Source organism: Panthera tigris, chromosome A2 (assembly GCF_018350195.1).
Source record: "Panthera tigris isolate Pti1 chromosome A2, P.tigris_Pti1_mat1.1, whole genome shotgun sequence".
Classification (NCBI taxonomy): Eukaryota; Metazoa; Chordata; class Mammalia; order Carnivora; family Felidae; genus Panthera; species Panthera tigris.
Genome location: NC_056661.1, coordinates 165,185,168 through 165,204,665, shown reverse-complemented (window position 1 = coordinate 165,204,665; position 19,498 = coordinate 165,185,168). Strand labels below are relative to the sequence as shown.

General features: G+C 53.1%; 1 protein-coding gene across 2 annotated transcripts in view; it reads right to left on the bottom strand.

The window, feature by feature from the left end:
- Positions 1-19,498, bottom strand: part of RBM33 (RNA binding motif protein 33) — a 134,514-nt gene that overhangs the window by 27,726 nt on the left and 87,290 nt on the right. For both annotated transcript variants that reach the window (XM_042976261.1, XM_042976270.1), the window contains exons 10-14: positions 17,721-17,853; positions 17,029-17,372; positions 15,597-15,899; positions 13,309-13,593; positions 9,241-9,870 (exon numbers count right to left, since the gene is read on the bottom strand). In XM_042976261.1, the coding sequence (XP_042832195.1) occupies positions 9,241-9,870; positions 13,309-13,593; positions 15,597-15,899; positions 17,029-17,372; positions 17,721-17,853 (1,695 nt within the window). The remainder of the gene's footprint in view (positions 1-9,240; positions 9,871-13,308; positions 13,594-15,596; positions 15,900-17,028; positions 17,373-17,720; positions 17,854-19,498) is intronic.

Below are 19,498 nucleotides of genomic sequence, written 5' to 3'. Positions count from 1 at the left end.
AAACAGCAAAATTAAGTGGCCTCTGGAGTTCATAAGCCTCAGAGGGGACCTCCCGCCCCAGGCTCTCAAGAGGAGAAGGCAGCGGGCTCTTCCAGATGAGACCCCACGAGGGGGAGGCTCCAGGCTGGGGAGAGAGGCTTCTAGGCGGCCCTCGAGGAGCAGCCTGGACGACCTACTTGGCAGCATGGGGAAGGCCCCTGCAGGGGGAGCTGTGGGAAGTCAGGGAGAAGGACTGAGCCGAGACCACCCCCCCCCCCCACCGACCCCCAGGGGAGCCACTCCTATTCCACTGGGGAGAGGGAGCTCGCAAACCCTGATTTCTGATTTCAGCACTTCACTCCCCAGCACCGCTGCCCTAAAGCAACCCAAAAATTAATGTAGAGAGATTCGGATTCACTACAAGGAACTACTTCTGTCCTGCAACGAACACCTGCCGACTCTGCCCCAATTTCGCTTAAACAGTCGTTTCTCTGAAAGTTATGAACTCTGCCCGCTAAAGCATTTCAAAGCTCTTAAAGACAACTAATTATGCACAATAGCTTCTCCTCTGAAAGGAAGTTTCTGGCATACGCATGTCCCCAAACACGTGACTAATCCAGATTCTTGCCCCGAGTTCCTTCCTCTCTTCTGCGGTTTGCCTTTCGGCCGTTTTCCTGCTCGCCAGCACCTGTAACAGGGAATCAGCCAGCCTCCCCACCCCCCCACCCCCCCACGGCCCCACCGCCCCGAGAGGGACAGGAGCCAGCGGGGAAGGGTCTGGTGCTCACCCCCACCCCCGGCCCCGGCCCCCCTGGCTCCCCACACCCGCGTTACAGCAGCTTCTCTTACACCCAGCTCCCCGACTGCCTGGTCTTCCCAGGTCCCTTCTGTCACAAAACTCCGTGGCAGCTCTGTCCTCTCCGACCTCACTTCCAACTCCCTTCCACCCGACTTCCCTCCTTCCTGAGGCTCCCGGGGACTGCCTGACCCCGTAGCACGAAGTCCGCTTGGGCCAGGAATGAGGCGAGTCAGCAGAAGAGCTGCGCCCTCCGCGCTGGGAGGCGGCTCAGCACAGGGCACGTGGCGTGACCCTGCCCCGACCCGGGTCTCCGCACCGCGCACTCACCGCTCAGTGCAACCCCCAAAGGTGCCGAACAGTATGTCTGATATAACCCCACCTCGTAAACTGAATAAAGGAGGAGTCTGGGAAGGAACCACGAATGTTAGCCTGAAAACGTGGCCAGAATCCATAATAAGGATTAATGCTACTTTTGGTTTTTCCAAAGTTTGCTAACTGGTGTCATCTAAATTTCAACAGACGTCTTTTTAAATATCTGTAACGCGCTTGACACCGTCCTAAATCCTGGAGACTGAAAAAGATGGAGGAACAAACCCAGCCTCAGTCAGTGGCCGCAGCGGGCGACAGAGCCCTGCAAACCAGCGGTCACGCGCAGCAGGTGGCGAGGGGGCCAGAGGCAGGAACGGGGCACGTCCGGACAGCGGGAGGCAGTGAAGGTGGCCGATTCCACCCCTATGTTCTAGGCACAGAAGCTGCGACCCCCCCCCCACCCCCGCCCAGCGGAGGAGTCCCCAGTGGGTGGCAGATGTCCCCAGGATGAACGTTTCTGTCTCTAAATCCAACGCCCAGGAGTCATGCCTATCACTTCCTGTGTCGTAAAAACAGAAAAAAAGCCTGCATGTAATGACTGTTTTAGAAGCGTACTTTAAAAAAGCAAGGATCAAATACTAGGCCCGTCATCCCTCTGTGAAAACTCTCCAATGGCTCCCGCTGCTCTCACGATCAAGGTCCAACACCTAACACAGCCTGTAAGGCCCCTGCACTCTGGCCAAACTGGCCTTCCTGCAGCTGGAAAACAGGCCGTGACTTTCCTGCCACAGGACCTTCACACACGCTCTTCCCCATCATCCTAGAAGGCGTTTTCCTTTTCCCCTGCCCTCCTTCAGCCAGTGATCTACACTCTTCACTTGAAGTCACTTCTTCAGGTCCTCCTGTCATACTGCTCACAACACCGTGTCGCTGTCTGCTTTTCCAGCACCTGGTCTGCTGAGCAGTCTTACGCAGCTGAACTAGCAACGTGGCCCCGTCGCCGCTGGGACAATCGCCAGCACGACCACCCCGCTCATAAATGCTGGCAGCCAATGCAGGACCCTCACACCCAAGAGTCACCGAGGAAGCTGCAGTGTCTCCTAGCTGTGGCTGTCCAGCAGCTGTGCTGACCCACGTAAGGAACAGAACAAAACGCAAAACCACACAAAACGCAAGGTCCCCACATATGGCGAGCCTGCCTGCGCCCTGCCGTGGAGAGGAGGGAAGCCTCAGAAACCCGCCAAGACCTCCCCACCCCGGCTTAGTACCACGCACCTCAGCGCCTGCCACAAGGACAGGCCTTCGCTAGCCCCCCATCCACCCCAACCCTCGGGTTTCATATTTAAACAGGGATGCCGAATTCTCGGCTTTCTCACACAAAAGCAACTCAAGAAATAAACTCAACACGTCAGAGAGGGTGCTTTACTCATGTCAATGCCCTATTTCCAGAAACGTCATATACAACAGAATCTGCTTCTGGTCCATCCTCCGGCCTCGGGAGCTGCCCGGGGAGGGCTGGGTGTGCGCTGGGAGGGCCCAGAAGCACAGCAGGCACCTGCTCTCACTGCGGAGACAGGACCGCACGGCTGAGCAGGAAACGGAGCACGGGCCCAACCCCCTCTCGCACCAGGTCTCAGGACGTGTTCAGAGAACGATGGATGCATCAAAGAACACGGAGCCAGCCTGGAACAATCCAAACATCAAAACCAGTAACGACAGTAGCAGTTCACTGGACAAAATGAGAATCCAGAGGCTCGCACTGCCGTAAATGAATGAACAAATGAACAAGAGTAAAGAGGAAGCTACACAGCAAGCACAGAAAAGTGCTGGCATCAGGAAGACGCCAGTGCTCGGGGCGCCCGGGTGGCTCAGTCAGTTAAGCATCTGGCTCTTGATTTCCGCTCGGGTCATGATCTCACGGTTGGTTGGTGAGTCTGAGCCCCCCATCAGGCTCCACGGTAACACTGCAGAGCCTGCGTGGGATTCTTTCTCTCTCCCTCTCTGCCCCTCCCCGGCTCACATGCCCTCTTAAAAAAATTAACATGAAAAAAAATTTGTAATCAAAAAAAAAAATCACCACTTGCTAAAAAACAGTGAAGATCGGACAAGAGATGAGACATTTACACAGTCTCAAGTACCTTCCCGTACGTCACTTCTCAGTTACCTGGGGTAGGACTGGAACCGCACGGCACAGACACTTGGCAAGCGCCATCTTCCTCAAGCGATCGAAGTGGCCAACACTGGACAAATGTGCCAGGCGCCCCCCGACGGGACCCACGGAGGACACAGTATCCTTCTGTGCCGCTCCTGCCGAAAATGCATGACCTGAAACTGATCACGAGGAAAAGTACGGCAAATCCAGAGGACGTCTGACAAAATAATCAGCCTCCCCTCTTTAAAGAAAGTCCAGGGCAAGACACACGGAGGCCGAGGCTCCGTCCCAGAGTCAGGGAGACTAAACGCAATGTGCCATCCGGGACCGGACCCCCACACTGCGGAAAGGTGGCTGTGAGGAACGTTACCGGGACAACTGATGAAATCTGAACACGTACTGTGGATTAGGCGGTGATGCGTATCGCCGTGAGATGTTCTGAGTCGTGAGGATGTCTGAGTGCGGTTTTGTGAGACAACACCTCAATACTGAGGCAACACGGGGGTGTCTCCAGCCCACTCTCAGAACAGCGAGAAAGTGTGTGTGTGTGTGTGTGTGTGTGTGTGTGTGTGTGTGTGTGTGTGTGTGTAGAAGGGCAAAAAGAAACACCGATAACGCAAACGTGGTAAAACACAGCCCGGTCAATCGGGTAAAAGGGGCACGGGAAGTCCTCATACGACTTTCGCAACTTCTCTCACACGGACGTTCTCCCCGAAGTCAACCACCCTCCGCCACACGCGAGAGGTCAGGTAGGCACGTCGCCCCCACCACCTCTGGAGGAGATCCGAGAGACCGCGAGCGGGCACAAATGCGGGAGGAACCCCGGAAGCGAGCTCGCGCGCACGCGCGAGTAAATCGGGACTTGCCGCGCGCGGCATTCTGACAGCCTTTTAAAAATAAGACACAGGAGCCTCGCGATGGGACAGCCGGCTCCCCTGCTGAGGCGTTCCGCGCGTCCCCCTTTTCTCTGCGCGGCCAGCAGAACAAAGCACCGGTTCCTTCATTTGCCGCCAAACTCTTAATTTTATGACCTCGAGGAGAGTAAGCCGCTGAATTCAGAATCTGCTTTCATTTCCTTCAAGAACACCGGCGACCGCCGCTGCAAAGAGGCCGTCTCTTCCTCGAGCTGGAAGGAGACGGCAGCGGCGTCCAGGGACCTGCCGCCCTGCGCGCGGGCACCGCGTCGCTCGCCACACGCGGAACCACGGCCCACGGCCCACGGCCCGCGCGGGAAAGCCGGCCCCGTTCTCCCGGGGACGCCGGGCTTCGCTGGGGCCGCCAACCGAGGTTCCCCGAGGCCCGAACCTGGAAGACGGGGCGGCAGTCCCCACTAAGGTCCTGAACGAAGGAGGGCCCGGGGCACGCGCCCGCCCCGGTCCCGGTTCTCTGGTGTCTGGTCCCAAAGGACGGCTGGAGGACTATGGCAAGTTCACGTCGAGGAAACGCTTTATATGTTTGTATTTGCTCTCGTGTCACTCGAATAGTTTTTCTGGATTCTGTATGCGTTATGAACAAAACTATGAGTTAACGAGACTGCTCTTTTGGCTTCTGAAAACTAAATACTTAAGTAGCTTTCTGAGACACGAGCAAATGGAGAATATTTCCAGATCTTCAGTAATCTGATCATTCCATCAAACACAATTCTTTAGGGAGGTCACTTACATAAGTACCTTCGAGGAGGCACGTGAAATTTTGGAAGCATTTGCCAATATTCAACACTCTTCATAACCCGCCACTCCTCAGACACTCATTCTAGCAAAGCTGGACAAGATACGAAAAAACTAAAATCCACACGTACGTGGAGCGCCTCACAACAAAGGTCTCGTTAAACTGCAAATTCCCCAGGTTTTCATCTCAGTGTTTTAAATATAAAACGTGGCCTAATTTGACTTCCCCAGCAATGTTCAAAGGTTCGCTCGCGGCACACGGCAAGTAGGGCTGCACGCGGCCAGGCCACACTGTCCCTCACGCCGGCGGGCCGGGGGCCAGGAGCCTACCCCCACGTTAACACAGGTTCCAGAACAGGAATGATGGAAACCCGGCCCCTCTCCAGTCCCGCACCCGCAGCTGCGGCCGCGCACCCCTCGCGGCATTTTCCTACTTCCGGACGCTCCCCAACACTCTCCAGTCGGGAGCCACCACTAGGGCTCGGCAAGAAAAATGAAACCTAATCGTCACACTTCTTCCAGAAGCCCCTGGCAGAACTCTTCTGGACCAACTCTATGTACTCACTGGAAACGGCAGAATATTATCCCTCATCAACTAACACCGGAAAAAGGCAGCAGCAAAAACAACTGTTACAAACATTGGTAAAAAACTTAGCTCTACCCTGGGCTGCTAACACAACCTCTCTGAGACTCCGTCTACTCACCTGTAAAATGGGAACACAAGTATCCGCCTCATCCAGATGCCGTGAGTACATGCTATGCACCCGATGGACGGTAACTACTACTATTTAGGGCATGAAATCACAGCCTGCATTCCTGGAATGGGCCTTGGGAGCACCTAAAAAGCAAACAGACATGCGTGGAGGGCCTTCCACGTGCCAGAAGGTTCATCTCCTCCTTTCCCACAACTTTAAAAACCCCGTCCGCAGCCTGGAGACTTGGGTTCAGACAAATGAACTGGCAGTTCAGGGCCCCAAACAACGGAAGACAAATGCCCGTCCAAACACGGGGCTCCCTCACACACAGCCACGCTGTCCCCACCACGTGGCACCTCCGCGCGCACACGCGAGCTCTCGGTCCCGGCGAGGGACAGCTGCAACGTCTACGTTCCACAGAAGGGAATTTCACGAGGACCAACCACCGGCAGGATGCCAACAGCCCCTGAGCAAGATGAAGAACCACTCCTGGACCTTAACCACGACCATGGTCACCGCGACTGTGAGAACCAATACCAAGAAAGAATTTTTACTAAGTTCTTTCTGAAAATGCTTCCTGTGCCCGTGATGCATTAACCACAATAAAGAGAGAGGATATTAAAAAACTAGAAATTCTCTTACGATGATGAGGGTGCATTAAAATCACCATAGGGGCGTCTGGGTGGCTCAGCCAGTTAAGCATCCAACTCTTGATTTCAGCCCAGGTCATGATCTCACGGTTCGTGGGATCCAGCCCCATGATGGACAGTGCAGAGCCTGCTCGGGATTCTCTTTCTCTCTTTCTCTCTCTCTCTCTCCCTCTCCCTCTCCCTCTGCTCCTCCTCTGCTGCACACACACCCTCTCTCAAAATCACATCATTTTAAAGACAATGAACCTAATAAAAAAGAAGACTAAAAACAACGACTGCCTTAAGACTCGGGCTCTTTCACATTGTAAAAAACCCAACTTAATAAAATCCAAAAGTAATTATTTGATTACAAATAAAATATGGAAAATAACAAGAGAATTCCGCGTTGGTTCACAACAGCCCCACAAGTAAATTGAGAATTCTCATTAAATTTTAAGATATTTCCAATTTGCCTGTCAGAGTAAGAGTTCCAAGACATTTCTGCTTCCCTAGCAATCCTGTGGACACCTACTTTAGTGGCCACCAGGACCACTTTAGCAGGCCACTATGTACCACCACAGTCCCGGGTCCCGTCTAGAAACCAGACAGCAGACTAGAGGAGCCTACTGAATGCAAAGAATAATTCTAACGACACAGATTTGATGCCAGTACAGGTTAGAAAAAACTAAACAAAATTCTCTCCAGAGTAAATCTCTAGGAAACCTTATCAATACAATACACAATGTATGTGTTTTGTACTAACAGGATGCAAAGAAGTCCAGGGCTCACAGCAAGACACAAACAGAACGTGGACAGACAACAAGATGCTTTCATTCAGTAAGTAACTAGAAAGGTGAGACGCACACGTGATACTCTGCAGAGGTGTGACAGGTGAGCCCCCGTCGGCCCCTTACACGGTACCAGCTGAGCCCCCAGTGTTCGTGCCACCGTCTCCGGGAAGAGGGCAGGCTGGCAGGGGCAGAAACGACAGGAGAAATGCCGGAACGGAACCATTTCCCCTCCGCATCAGCAGGTACAGCTAAGAATGTGTTCTCTTAAAACAGTTCCTTCCTCAGGATGCCCGGGGGGCTCGGTTGGGCGTCCAACTTCAGCCCAGGTCATGATGCAGTTCGTGGGTTCGAGCCCCGCATCGGGCTCTGTGCTGACAGCTCAGAGCCTGGAGCCTGCTTCCGATTCTGTGTCTCCCTCTCTCCACCACTCCCCTGCTGGCGTGTGCTCCTTCTCTCTCAAAAATAAAAAAAAAATTTTTTTCTAAAGAATAGTTCCTTCCTACCTACAAAAGAAAAACCCCGAGGCCTTTAGGGAAATACTATTTTTTCTGTTTCAGAGAGATACAAACAAGAGATGTTTACCCTCCAATAATTCAAAAGTTGCCAACACACTACTACAGGACTTGCTAAGATAAATCGTAAGATACAAAACGTGTCGGTTAGTAAACTTAAAACTTAGGAATTAAAAGGAGAGCTAAAGAAAGCTGTTCCAAATTTTGGCATGCAGCTATTTTTATGTAAAACTCCTCTGTTGTTTTTCTGCGTATTATAAAATTATACAGCATGATTTTGGAATACAGTCTGATAAAAAAAAAAAAAAAATTCCCCCTCCCCTACTGGAGAAAAAGACAGCAAAAACTTAAGTAGATAAATTTTTTAAAGGAAAGGTGCTAACTGGTTTGAAAGTCGCTTTCAGAGCAGAGTGGTGCCCTGCACATCCCAGCCCACCAGCGGCCCTCACTTTCACACAGGCCACATCACCACACTGTACCAGGCACAGGGGCCACAAGAAAAGGTCTATTCCCAGCCATGGCCCCATGGCCCCTCCTCCTAAGTTTTTAACTCAATTAAAAAAAAAAAAAGACAGAGAGAGAGAGAGAGAGAGAGAGAGAGAGAGAGAGAGAGAGAGAAATTAAGTATGCCTCAGACAAAGCCAGAACAAAAGGCCACAGATACCATAAAACTGATTAACGCTTGGGTTCTCGCCTCAAGAAAACAAACTCGCACAATGTTAACACAAGCTGCGGTGACACAGGCCACTTGCTTATCAACATTTTGAATCACAACAAATGGAGGGGAGAAAAAACAGATTTGGAAAAATATCACAGGGTCTGCTGAATATGGGATTTACAATTCCTATCATTCTACCAAAACTGTTGCTACAGCATGCGAGGAAGTCACACTTTTATACGGACCCAGGAACAAAGGCGTTGGAGGTCAGCGACTCACAGGAGCAGCCATGGGCTGTCCCTAACCCGGTGCGTGGCCTTCTCCCTGGACCGGAGCCCCGGCTGCCCTGCCCCCCGTCTCACTGCCGCCGGAACAGGCTGTGAGTCCCCTTCTGCGCGGGGAGCAAGGAGCGTGTGGCCTACAGAGCCTCGTGCGGCGGGGACCGTCCGCGGCACCTCCGAGTGCCACCCTTACCCAGACCGCCAAGCTGGCCCTCACCGAGAATGCTCGAGCACGGGGACCGCTCAGAAACGCGGAGAGAAGCCGGCTGCGCTCCCCCCGGGACCACACGACCCACGTGGCCTCCCTGGAGAACTCTGCTAAGCCTCTGTCTTCTAAAACGAGAGAGACCAGCTCGGAACACACAAGATGACAGTCCTGGAGACAATGCTGCTGAGAAGTGGCCTGTCCCCCAGCCGCGGGGCCTCCCTGAATCTGAAGCTACACACAACAGGTACTTGTTTGCGGGTGAAGGGAACTTAATTTTTACAACAACCTGGCGATTCTGTCACAAATTACCTACGAAAGGAAAAGCTAAAACTGAGAAGCATCCGCCCTGGGGCTGCCACGCTGGCCTTTCGTGAAGACCCGGGGGAACCGGAAGGTCAGAAGGGGAACTTACGACAACCCTGACCACTGGACTCGGGCGCTCAGAGGCTGGACCGCGTGATTCTAGCAGGCTGCCCTCTTCCAACCCTCCCCTGTACAGGACGAGGACACTGTACGTGAGGCGCAGATTCCAAGAGGCGCTGGTGACCTCGTCAACTTACCCCGCCTGACAACTTAATCACCCTGACCTTGGAGCTGACGTGCGGCCCGTCTCCGCCGCCGCTGCCGGCCCGGTGCATGACCGTCCTCTTGGCGCCGGGCTTGGCGTCCGGGGGCCGGCCCTGGAGGGCGGCTCGAGCACTCTGCGAGGGGGGTGGCGGCCCCTCCGCGTCCGCGGGCTTCCCCTGCGGGACCCTGTGCGGGCCCGGACTCTGAGGGACGGCCCTGGCCTGCCTCGGGTGCTTGGGCGGTTTCGTCTGCTGTCCTTGGTACTGCCCCGGAGCGCCGGCCGGCGCAAAGTTGGACATTTTGGGCTGAACGTTCGAAACGGGGCCGTCCTGGTTTTTCACAAGGAGTCTGTTTTTCACATTCGGTCTAGGCTGCGCGCCCGGGAAGGGCAAGAGCGGGTTCCCGTTGGCGGGGGCCGGTGAGGCCGCCTGCTCGTCCGGCTCGGCCGAGGCTGCGGGCAGGTGCAGCTGCTGCTGGGCCAGCCTCTCCAGCAGCTCCTTCTTCCTGGCGCCCGCCTGCTGCTGCCGCCGCAGCTCCTTCTGCTTCAGGATCTCTTCTCGGAGGCGCTTCTGCTCCTCGATCTTCAGGCGGTAGAGGCGCGTCTCCTCATCTTCATCGGGAAACTGCAAGAGAAAACACGCCCGGCTTACTGTGCAGAACTGGGGCGGGGGACCACGGAGGAGACGCACTTTCCAAATACGCCCGATTCAGGGCCTGCAAAAAGCCATTCAAAATCTGCTTACAGACTTTAAGTAGAACTCTTTCCTCTGGGGAGGGGAAAAAAAATTACACAGCTAAAGCTAATTTGGAAAATCTTATCAGAATATTAAAAACGAAATAATGTAAATTTCCACTCATTTACAAGTTTGAAACCAATTAAACTATTCATTTAAGATATCAAAATATGTTTCGAATGGAAACGCCAACAGTAGGGAGACCGTGCTGTCACACAGGTTTTATCTGGCTCCTCTCTGACGAACCAACAAAAGGTGGGTATAAATGATCTGAAAGGGCCTGATTAGAACTATTGATTTTTCGTACAGAATTTTCAGCCTGATCTCAAACTCATTTGTCACAGAATAATTGGTTATAATGAACAGCACAAGTCAATCTCTCTGACCTTGAACTCATGCACTCTCCTCAGAATCAAAATGCTGCCAATTGCAGTATTGGAATATTAATGGTATATAAGGAAGGCCTTTAATATGCCAGCCCCAAACCATTCTGAAAGTCTATCAAAAGAAATCTTTGAAAAAGTTCAGTAACTTTCAGGCAGAGCATCCCATGAAGAAAGTTTATTAAAAGTTAAGCATTCGTTAAAAATTATAACTAAAAAAAATCATAGATACCCTCATCCAGAGATCTTCTACAGAAGAACATAATAGGATTTAATCTCTCTACACTTCAGCTACTAACAAATAAATCTTAAGAAATGGGAAAGAAGATCAAAAGGCAGCTGAAGACACCCAGAGCCGACGCACTTGACCTACAGGACAGAGTCAGGGCCTCATCAGGACTGGCCTGGCGTTTCAGAAGCAATTCCGACCAACTCGGCCATCTGATTTCAAAATCTAAGGTAGGTCTGAAATAGCAAACTGAAGGCAGACAAGAGCTACACAGGTAGGTGTCCAGAGCAAGGGAAAAGCAGAAGAACAGTAAGACGGGGACGGCTGTCCCAAAGGCACTGGGGCCGGGCACTCAGGGAGCAGCAGACTGCTGGGGGAGAGCGGCAAGGCCACAGGGCCCACTGTTTCATCAACAGAGGAAAAATTAACACTAAGGTTTCTCCCAAACAAGCAAGAGTTAAATAAAGTATGTTCGAGTACACAAGTACGTAGGTAAAAATACTTGGATTTGCCCTTTATTCTATCATTAGCAATTGAATGAGAGTAGGAAAATAAACCATATTTACCTAAGATTTTTAAAAAGGAAAACCATGTTACTCTTGGTCCCATTCTATGTGTACATAAAATTAAAAGCAAAAAAATAAGGACATTCGACTCACACTATGGCTACCCGCAAGTTTCATTTCGCATTCATGGCACCTGCTGGATTCTACAGAAAGCTTCCGCAGAAGCCTGTATTTTTAGATCAACTACGGTGAAAAAGAACAGCAACGAGTGGCTAGCGACATGCCCAAAGCTCACTTTTCTCATATTATTTAACCACTGTCACAGTGAAAATAATGTGACTTACGTGACTTCATTTTTTCTGAACTAAATCAGGTCACAACGTACAAGGCAGGCGCTAGCTATACGACTAAAACCAGGATAAAGTTTTCAGCAAAATTCCTTTTTATAAACTACCCCTATCCGGTCAGTAAATCTACATAACGTTTTCATACATCGATCTTAAAACCAAAAAAGTCAGACTTTCTCTAACGTGGTCTTTGTAAACGTTAACTCAGAATTTCTACTTGAGGTTCACATTCCTCGTTTGGTAGCAATAATTTATTAGGAAAATCTGACCCCAGCCCCCAATTTCAACTGAAAGAGAACTAAACGTGGCTCATTCTTTCATGCCTCTATTGTTATCTACGGAAACTTCTTTTTTTTATTCTGGAGAGAGAGAGAGAGAGAGCAGGGGAGGGACAAAAGAGGGGGGAGGGATGGGGAGGGGAGGGAGAAGGGGGGAGAGGGGGAGGGAGAGAGGGAGAGAGAGAGAGAGAGAGGGAGAGAGGGAGAGAGGGAGAGAGGGAGAGAGGGAGAGAGGGAGAGAGGGAGAGAGAGAGAGAGAGGGAGAGAGAGGGAGAGAGAGGGAGAGAGAGGGAGAGAGACAGACAGACAATAGAGAGAATATCGCAAGCAGGCTCGGAGCTGTCAGCAGAGCCCACAAACCGTGAGATCATGATCTGAGCGGAAATCAAGGGTCAGACACTTAACTGCCTAGGCCACCCAGGTGCCAGTAATGAAACTCTTATCCTTTCATCATGTCACGTTAACAAGTGATACTAACTTACTACGTGTCGTACATCGTTTTTAAAAATATTGGTGGACCTTCCTCATGCTGACCTGACCTCTTCCCACCTGCCAGCACAAACGCCTCGGCTAGCAACGGTGGGCCGTTTCAGGGTGTGGTGCTGACCCGCGCGACAGCAGACTCCCAGCCGCTCGGTGAGAACCTCCATCTGACAGCGACCGCTCAACTTCTGCATCTGCATTTCTGGGGAGCAACCCGGAACTAAACCCCTACCACACAAACCCCTACCACACAAAGCATCGGGCAAGCAGATCCGTTTCTTTTACAGATCAGTGGCCCCCAGGGCTTTGTCCCAACCACGGACTTTACTAATAGTAAACAAGAGACAATTAAAAAGTTGATGACCAACACCGTACTAACACTGAGCCACTCCTAAACAAAAAGTAACCAAGTGACCAAAACGAAGTCGAGGTACAAATAAGATCTTAGTTGGAAACCATGGAAAATACTGTCCTGCATTTATTATACGACTTATTCTATTTGATAATACACAGAATTCACAACAGAAGAAAGCTGCCCGCAAAATCTCGTTTCGAGGCCAAAGGTCAAAGTGGCCCCATCTCCCAGTAGAGGGGCAAAGAGAAACAGTCACAGAAACGTTAACAGTACATCTACGTCCGAGATCGGCTAACGACAGCCCTCAAGCCAAATCCGGCCCGAAGCTTGGTTCTGTCGGAAGTTTTACCGGCACACGGCCACGCCTGCTGATGCGGAATGGTCCACGAGGCCTTCTGTGCTAAGACAGTAGAGGTGAGTGATTATGAAGACCGGCTGGGCCGTAACGCCTCAGGTATTTACGATCTCGGCCGTCTCCAGAAGTGATTTGCTCGCTCCCGTGAGGAGGGGACAGGCTCTGTGGCAACACGTGCAGATGCACAAAACACAAATGCAATCCGATACCGTAAACACGTGGAAATGACAGCGTGTCCTCCGTGAAGGCTGCTGGGTTCAAAGGAACCAGATGAAAAACCGTGGCCAAATTTTACGAAAAACTCGCCGGATGAGAGTAAACTAAAAAGTACAAATTTATTGTAAGACTTCCTGTTTGGGCCCAAATTATTTCTTAATAAAGAAAGTCCTACCTCTGGTTCTGTTTTTGCTTCTTCTTTGGGTTGAACCACAGGGCTGAGCGGCTTGACCTTGGCTTCGGTCTTCCCCGGTGCGGCCCTGGACCCCGCCCCCGGCCTCGAGGGTGGCGACGTGCTGATGACAGGTTTCACTTGAGCCGAGGCCGTGGAGCAGCGACTGCTGCCCATATCCAAGACGTGCGACGGCGCGATCGGTAGCTCGCGCAGGTTACTGTTCCTGGGAGCGGTGGGCTGCATTTGCTGCATTGGCCGCTTGGTTACGTTCTGAGAAGTTGTGTTCTATCACAAGAAGAAAGAAGTCGAATTATAACTGGATACTTGGGAGAAAGATAAAAAGGCACATTAGTGGATGAAAACATGGTAAAAATCATTTTAATTAGTGAGCGAGTTCTCTTTGGGGTGGAGATAGCTTTCCCCGGTGAACACTCGCCTTCGCGCATCAGTGTTCCTGCGCTCTGGGGCAGCACACCATTATGCTGAGGATCAGGACGGTCAAGGCTATCATATTTGCCTACAGACAAGTTCCTCTTTAATGGAAATTACACCAGCTGGCTGTAGCGGTGCCTCAGTGTGGGGACTGACGCTTTTAGCAGAACTGATGGGGCCGGCAAAGGATGACTGGCACCACTTTCACCGGGTCCCGGAATTTACAGCGGCACAAGAAAAAGAGCGAAGCGGTAAGTCAGCATCCTAAGAAAAACTGCTCTCTGCGTGAGAAACGTGCTTGAAAGTTTTATCTGAGGGGAAAGTCTTAGTGATGCTCGTCCCTGGGATTCTTAACAGAGACACGACCCTGGGAGGAGCTTAGAGGTAGGAGCCGGCTGTAGGAGCACTAAGCTCCAAGAGCACGCAGGCCATTGTTTACGGGCACGAGGCTAGGGACACAGTCTGCCATTGCTCTAACACAATGAAGTCTAAATTACAATGCATCTTTCCCAAACTCCTTCCTCTTTTCTTTTTTTTTAAAGTTTATTTATTTACTTATCTATCTATCTATCAGTGTGGGAGGGGGGTGGGAGGGTGAGAGGAGAGAGGGGCAGACAGAGGGAGAAAGAGAGAGTCCTAAGCAGGCTCCAGGCTGTCACTACAGAGGCCCACATGAGACTCAAACCCATGAACCACAAGATCATGACCTGGGCCAAAATCAACAGCTGGATGCTCAACCAACCGGGCCGCCAAGGTCCCCCCTTCCTCATTTCTTGTATCGTTAGTCTCAACGTTACTCTAAGAAAGAAAGCAGGTATGAGAAAAACTGAGATTAAAAGTAGCTAAGCGACACCCTGGAAGCTCAAGGTCAAAGGGAGAGTACTAAAAGGAAAGCCCAATTATCTGACCTTGGCCCACAATTCTAACCATTAGTCTCTTTATAGAGTTATTTAATGGAGGACAAGGCAATAGCAATGACTACTGTCTTTTATTTTTAAAGCAATGCACTCTCCATAGCTCCCTTCGATAAGTGACAGGCCACACAGCACACCTGCTGAGGGCACCTGAGACTGTGTCCTCACAGATGCACTGATGACCTCCCGCAGTTAAATACAGGCTTCACGAGGATAGGAAACTTGTCTCTTGTCCACTGCTGCTTTCCCAGGAACTCAGATGGTGCCTAGCAAGAGGCTGTCCAGTCAACTCCACCTGAACCCATTTATTTATGCAGAGCACAAGGACGCAGAGACGATACAGCCAACAACAAAAAAAGGCAGTGGTTAAGACAGAGTGGCCATCGCCCAAAAGTAGGGTTTCCTAACGTTATGTGTCCACTAACGGTATCCACCACTGTAAGAGTATCTAGGGGCGCCTGGGTGGCTCAGTCGGTTAAGCAGCTGACTTTGGCTCAGGTCACGATCTCCCGGTTCGTGGGTTCGAACCCCACGTCGGGCTCTGTGCTGACTGCTCAGAGCCTGGAGCCCGTTTCCGATTCTGCGTCTCCCTCTCTCTCTGCCCCTCCCCTGCTCATGCTGTCTCTATCTCTCAAAAATAAATAAATGTAAAAAAAATAAATAAATAAGAGGATCTAGATATACCCACATAAGATGATGAAGAAGTAAATAATGTTAATACAGTCTTCCCAGCACAAAAGGGACTTCATTAATTCCTGCAGTCAAGAAAATCAATTTCCTAAGCAGTCTTTGACACACACACTCCCTTCAGAGAAACGTACTACCCATGTTTCAGGAATTAGAGCGGAGCTGGAAAACACGCCGCCTCACCAGCTCTGCCCCTTAAGTTCGGTGCCTTCAAAGGTGCGCCGGAAAGACAGCCGAAGGCAGCGGGCCACTTACATGCCTGAGCCCCTGGCGCTGGGGACACTGCATCCGAGCGCCGCCGGGCTGCGGCTGGGCCGTCTGGATGTGAGGCCGGAAGTGCGGCTGCGACACGGGCATCAGCGGCGGCGGAGGGACGGACAGGTGGTGGTGGTGCTGGTGCGGCTGCGGCTGGTGCGGGGGCTGGTGCTGCGGCTGCGGGGGCGGCTGGTGCTGCGGGGGCGGCTGCAGGGGAGGCTGGTGCTGCGGCTGGAGCGGGGGCTGCGGCTGCGGCTGCGGCTGGGGCTGGTGCGGAGGGGGCAGCGGCGGGTGAAGGGGCCCCTTGGTGCCAAAACAAAGACAGACAACAGTTACAAACGCGCTTCCTAGGTACGCTGCAATTCGGCCGTTTCTTTAAACCCCCGACACCAGCAACTTGAAGGGCACTGAAATTTCATCTTAGATTTGCCGACAGAGGTCGTATCACCTAAAACCCGGTAACAAGCCAAAAGCGATCTCTTACACCTTCTATTTGCGCTGAGTCCTTTTAACCTCCAAATTCCAGGGATCTAAGGAAACAAGTAAGGATGCTGCCGGGAGCACAGTTTCTGACACCCACGTACCGGGACCGATAAAGATGCCCCAAACGAACGACAGCCGACAGCCGACAGCCGGAAGGTGTAATCCTGCAAGGCACTTTCAAATGCTGCAGAGAAAAGCGAGCCGGGAAGAGGAGCTCACACTACTGTGCCAACTGGAACGGCTGCAGCACCGGAGGGGCGCGCGCCCGCTGAGGGGGCACGGGAGCCACGGGCGCCCCCCTGTGGGTGGTGACCTTTCCTACAGGACGGGATTTCTTCATTTTGGGGGGAATAATTCTGTCTACTCAAAGAAGTCCCTTTTACTTCTACTCAAAGAAGAAACATTTTATCGCACGTTAGCAATCTAAATAACAATCGTTTTCCTTTTTCCACTTTGGGTAGTCTGTGTTTCCAGACGGTTGAGCCGGGCGTACCATCGTGATGGGTCTTTACAGTAAACCTGAAGGACAGGCAGAAAGTAGGGGCCAGCAAGAGCTCCCGGAACTCAAGGAGCCCATGAAGCGTGACCCACAGCAGAGGGCACTCAAATCTTTCAAATAACGGGCCGCGGCGACACTCTCCTTCCCCGCGGCGCACAGAATCTTTCTGCTCCGCCACTGCAGGAACCTAAGTGGACAAAGAACCTTACTTCCGCTGGAAACCCCTTTAAGAATCCTGCGACGAGGAGCAAAGAGCCTGCCCTAACTTTATCAGCAGTACGGCCTCTCGCAATGTTTTCATTTCCCCAAAGCTGACCATGGCTTTTCGCATTTCTCCGGCCGAGGAGATAAACGATCCTGTCGAGAAAGCAGCGCGTTTCGGGCGAGGCCCTGGCTCTTCCAACGGGGTCCCCGCGCCCCAGGTCGCCGCGGCGCCCCTCCCCCGCATACCTGCAGGCTGGGCTGCGCGTGCGCGGGCAGGAAGGGCTGGCCCGGGCCGGGCAGGAAGGGCTGCCGCGGCGGGATGAAGGGCCGCGTGGCCGCCGAGCCCGGCTGGCTGAAGTGCAGGATCCCCAGCGGCCCCGGCGGCTGCAGCGCTGGCCTCACGGGCCTCTCCCTGGGGAACACGGGCTGCTGGCCCTGCTGGCTGAACGCTGGCCCGGGCTGGGTGAACGGCAGGGGGCTGGGGGCGGGCACGGGGTGCGCGCCGCTGAGGAGCGTGGGGGGCGGTGGCGGCGGCGGCGGGCTGCGCTGCTCCAGGAAGAGATGACTCGGGAACCTCGGTTCGCCTGAAACTGAAGCGCGCGCGGCATCACCCTCTGCTCGCGGGGACCGTGCCCGCCGCGGGGCGACACGCCCGCGTGCCCACGCCGGACCGTGTGACGGCGAACAAAGGTCACACACGTGGGGGGCACGACCCCAGGGAGAGGGATTCCACGGGCCGCCGCGTCCCAGCGCGACAGGAGGGCCCCGCCACTCCTCTCCGGGGGCCTCGCGAGGCCGGGGGGACGCGCCGGCCGCCAGCCTCTCCCGCCCGCCGACCCGCCGACCCGCCGACCCGCCGCTCCGGGCAGGGCGAAGCCCAAATGCGTCGGGGCTCCTCTCCGCCCGCAACTCCGCCCCGCCGCGCGGCCGCCCCTTACCTCCCAAGAAGAAAGGGTCCCGCTCCTGCGGCGGCGGCGGGGCTCTCCACTGGTCCTGCAGGGGAAGCCGCGGGGGCTGGCTGAAGGTGCTGGGGACCGGCCCGGGCGTGTGCTGCGGGAACTCCGGAGGGCCCTGAGGAACGACGGGACGGCGTGAGAGGACGGAAAGGAGGGGGCGCCGTCCCCCAGACGGGGCATCCTGCCCTACCCACGGGCCGACATCAACCGCGGCAGCAAAACATCAATTCCCTGTTGTCAGAGCGCTCCGGCAGAACAAGAACATGATTTTTAAGCTTAGAGACACCCGTGCAATTATCGACCCTTCTTGCCCATTAATCCCAAAAGACCAAATGTCTACGTTCGGCGTCCCTGGCATTCATCTTCTCGATCGCGCTATAATTTGCTACCTCTTTAACACAACCACAAGCCACGCCTATGAAGCTGCTTTATTTCTAAAGAAGAAGAAGAAATTGAATGTGAACCATAATAAACATCAGCAACTTCTGGTGAAACAGGACGAGAAAGGTTTAGGAAACCATACTGCTCCACGAGCAATGTCACACAGTCAGACTGCACACTGGAGAAGACACTCTGGGTCAATGACCTCCTCCAGGTTAACGTTTTTCAGTAAGTACTTCTCGCTAGAACTCTACGTGGAAAAACTAAAAGTACTTCAATTTCCAGTTGGCCTTGTAAGTATTTGTAAAGAGTTTTAAGTTTATTTATCCACTTTTGAGGGAGGGGAGGGGCAGGGAGAGAGGGAGAATCCCAAGCAGGCTCCCTGCCGTCAGCACAGAGCCCGACATGAGATCATGACCTGAGCGGAAATCGAGAGTCAGACGCTTAACCAACTGAGCCGCCCAGGAGCCCCCGTGGAGATTTTTAGAAGTACCACATTTGCACTTTTTTTGGTGAGGCATTTCAAGAAAGCGTCACAATTTTTCTTTCACTTCTCCAGAAAGAATTCATTAATTATACATACCATCAAAATAATTTTCATTTAAGAACATCTTGTTCTTTGAAACTCCACCAGTATTTCTCAACTTTTAAAAAAAGTCACACTCCTTCCTCCTAACCTTAAATGTCTAACTCCTTTTCCGTCATTCTATTACTAATACTCAGTTGCTCTAAATGTGCCATCACATCACTACACTGGAAATACTTTTGCAAACTGCGGTGCCCTTCCTTCTGCCTGTAACCATCTGCGCTACCCGTGACTCCGCGACAACAGCACACAGTGAGCGCAACGGCCTCCGTGAAGAGCTCCAGCTCCAGAAGAGCCCCTTGGGTGCAGATGCGGCCCCTCAGCAGGACTGTCACCACTGGGCCGCTTCTAAGGGAACCGGCCTGGAGAGCCTCGGGGCCCGAGCCAACTCTTGGAGACACCGGGTCCATCCACGTTCTGAGAATCACGCCACAGGTTTAGAGATCAAGTCACCAAACCCGGGCTGGCGCTAGGGCCACCTGCAGGGAGCCGGCGCGCCTGCCGCGTGCTGGGTGCGGGGCAGCAACGAGGCGGGCCGGGCAGAGGGAGACTCGGGGACGGCCTGGGGAAGTGCCGGGTAGCTGGATTCAGTGTCACTTCTCTTGTATCTCTGGCTGGTCCCGCAGCCCAGGGAGAGCCAGGTCGGGAGGCTGGAGGACGGAGTCAAAGCCCAGGGCCGGGTGTGAACCGAGGCTAAGGTGTCGTCTGCTGCCAACCACTGTGGGAGACACGTCGTGCTACTTACCCAGATGCTCAGCCCCCGCGTCTGTGAGCCGGCATTAAAGACAACCCC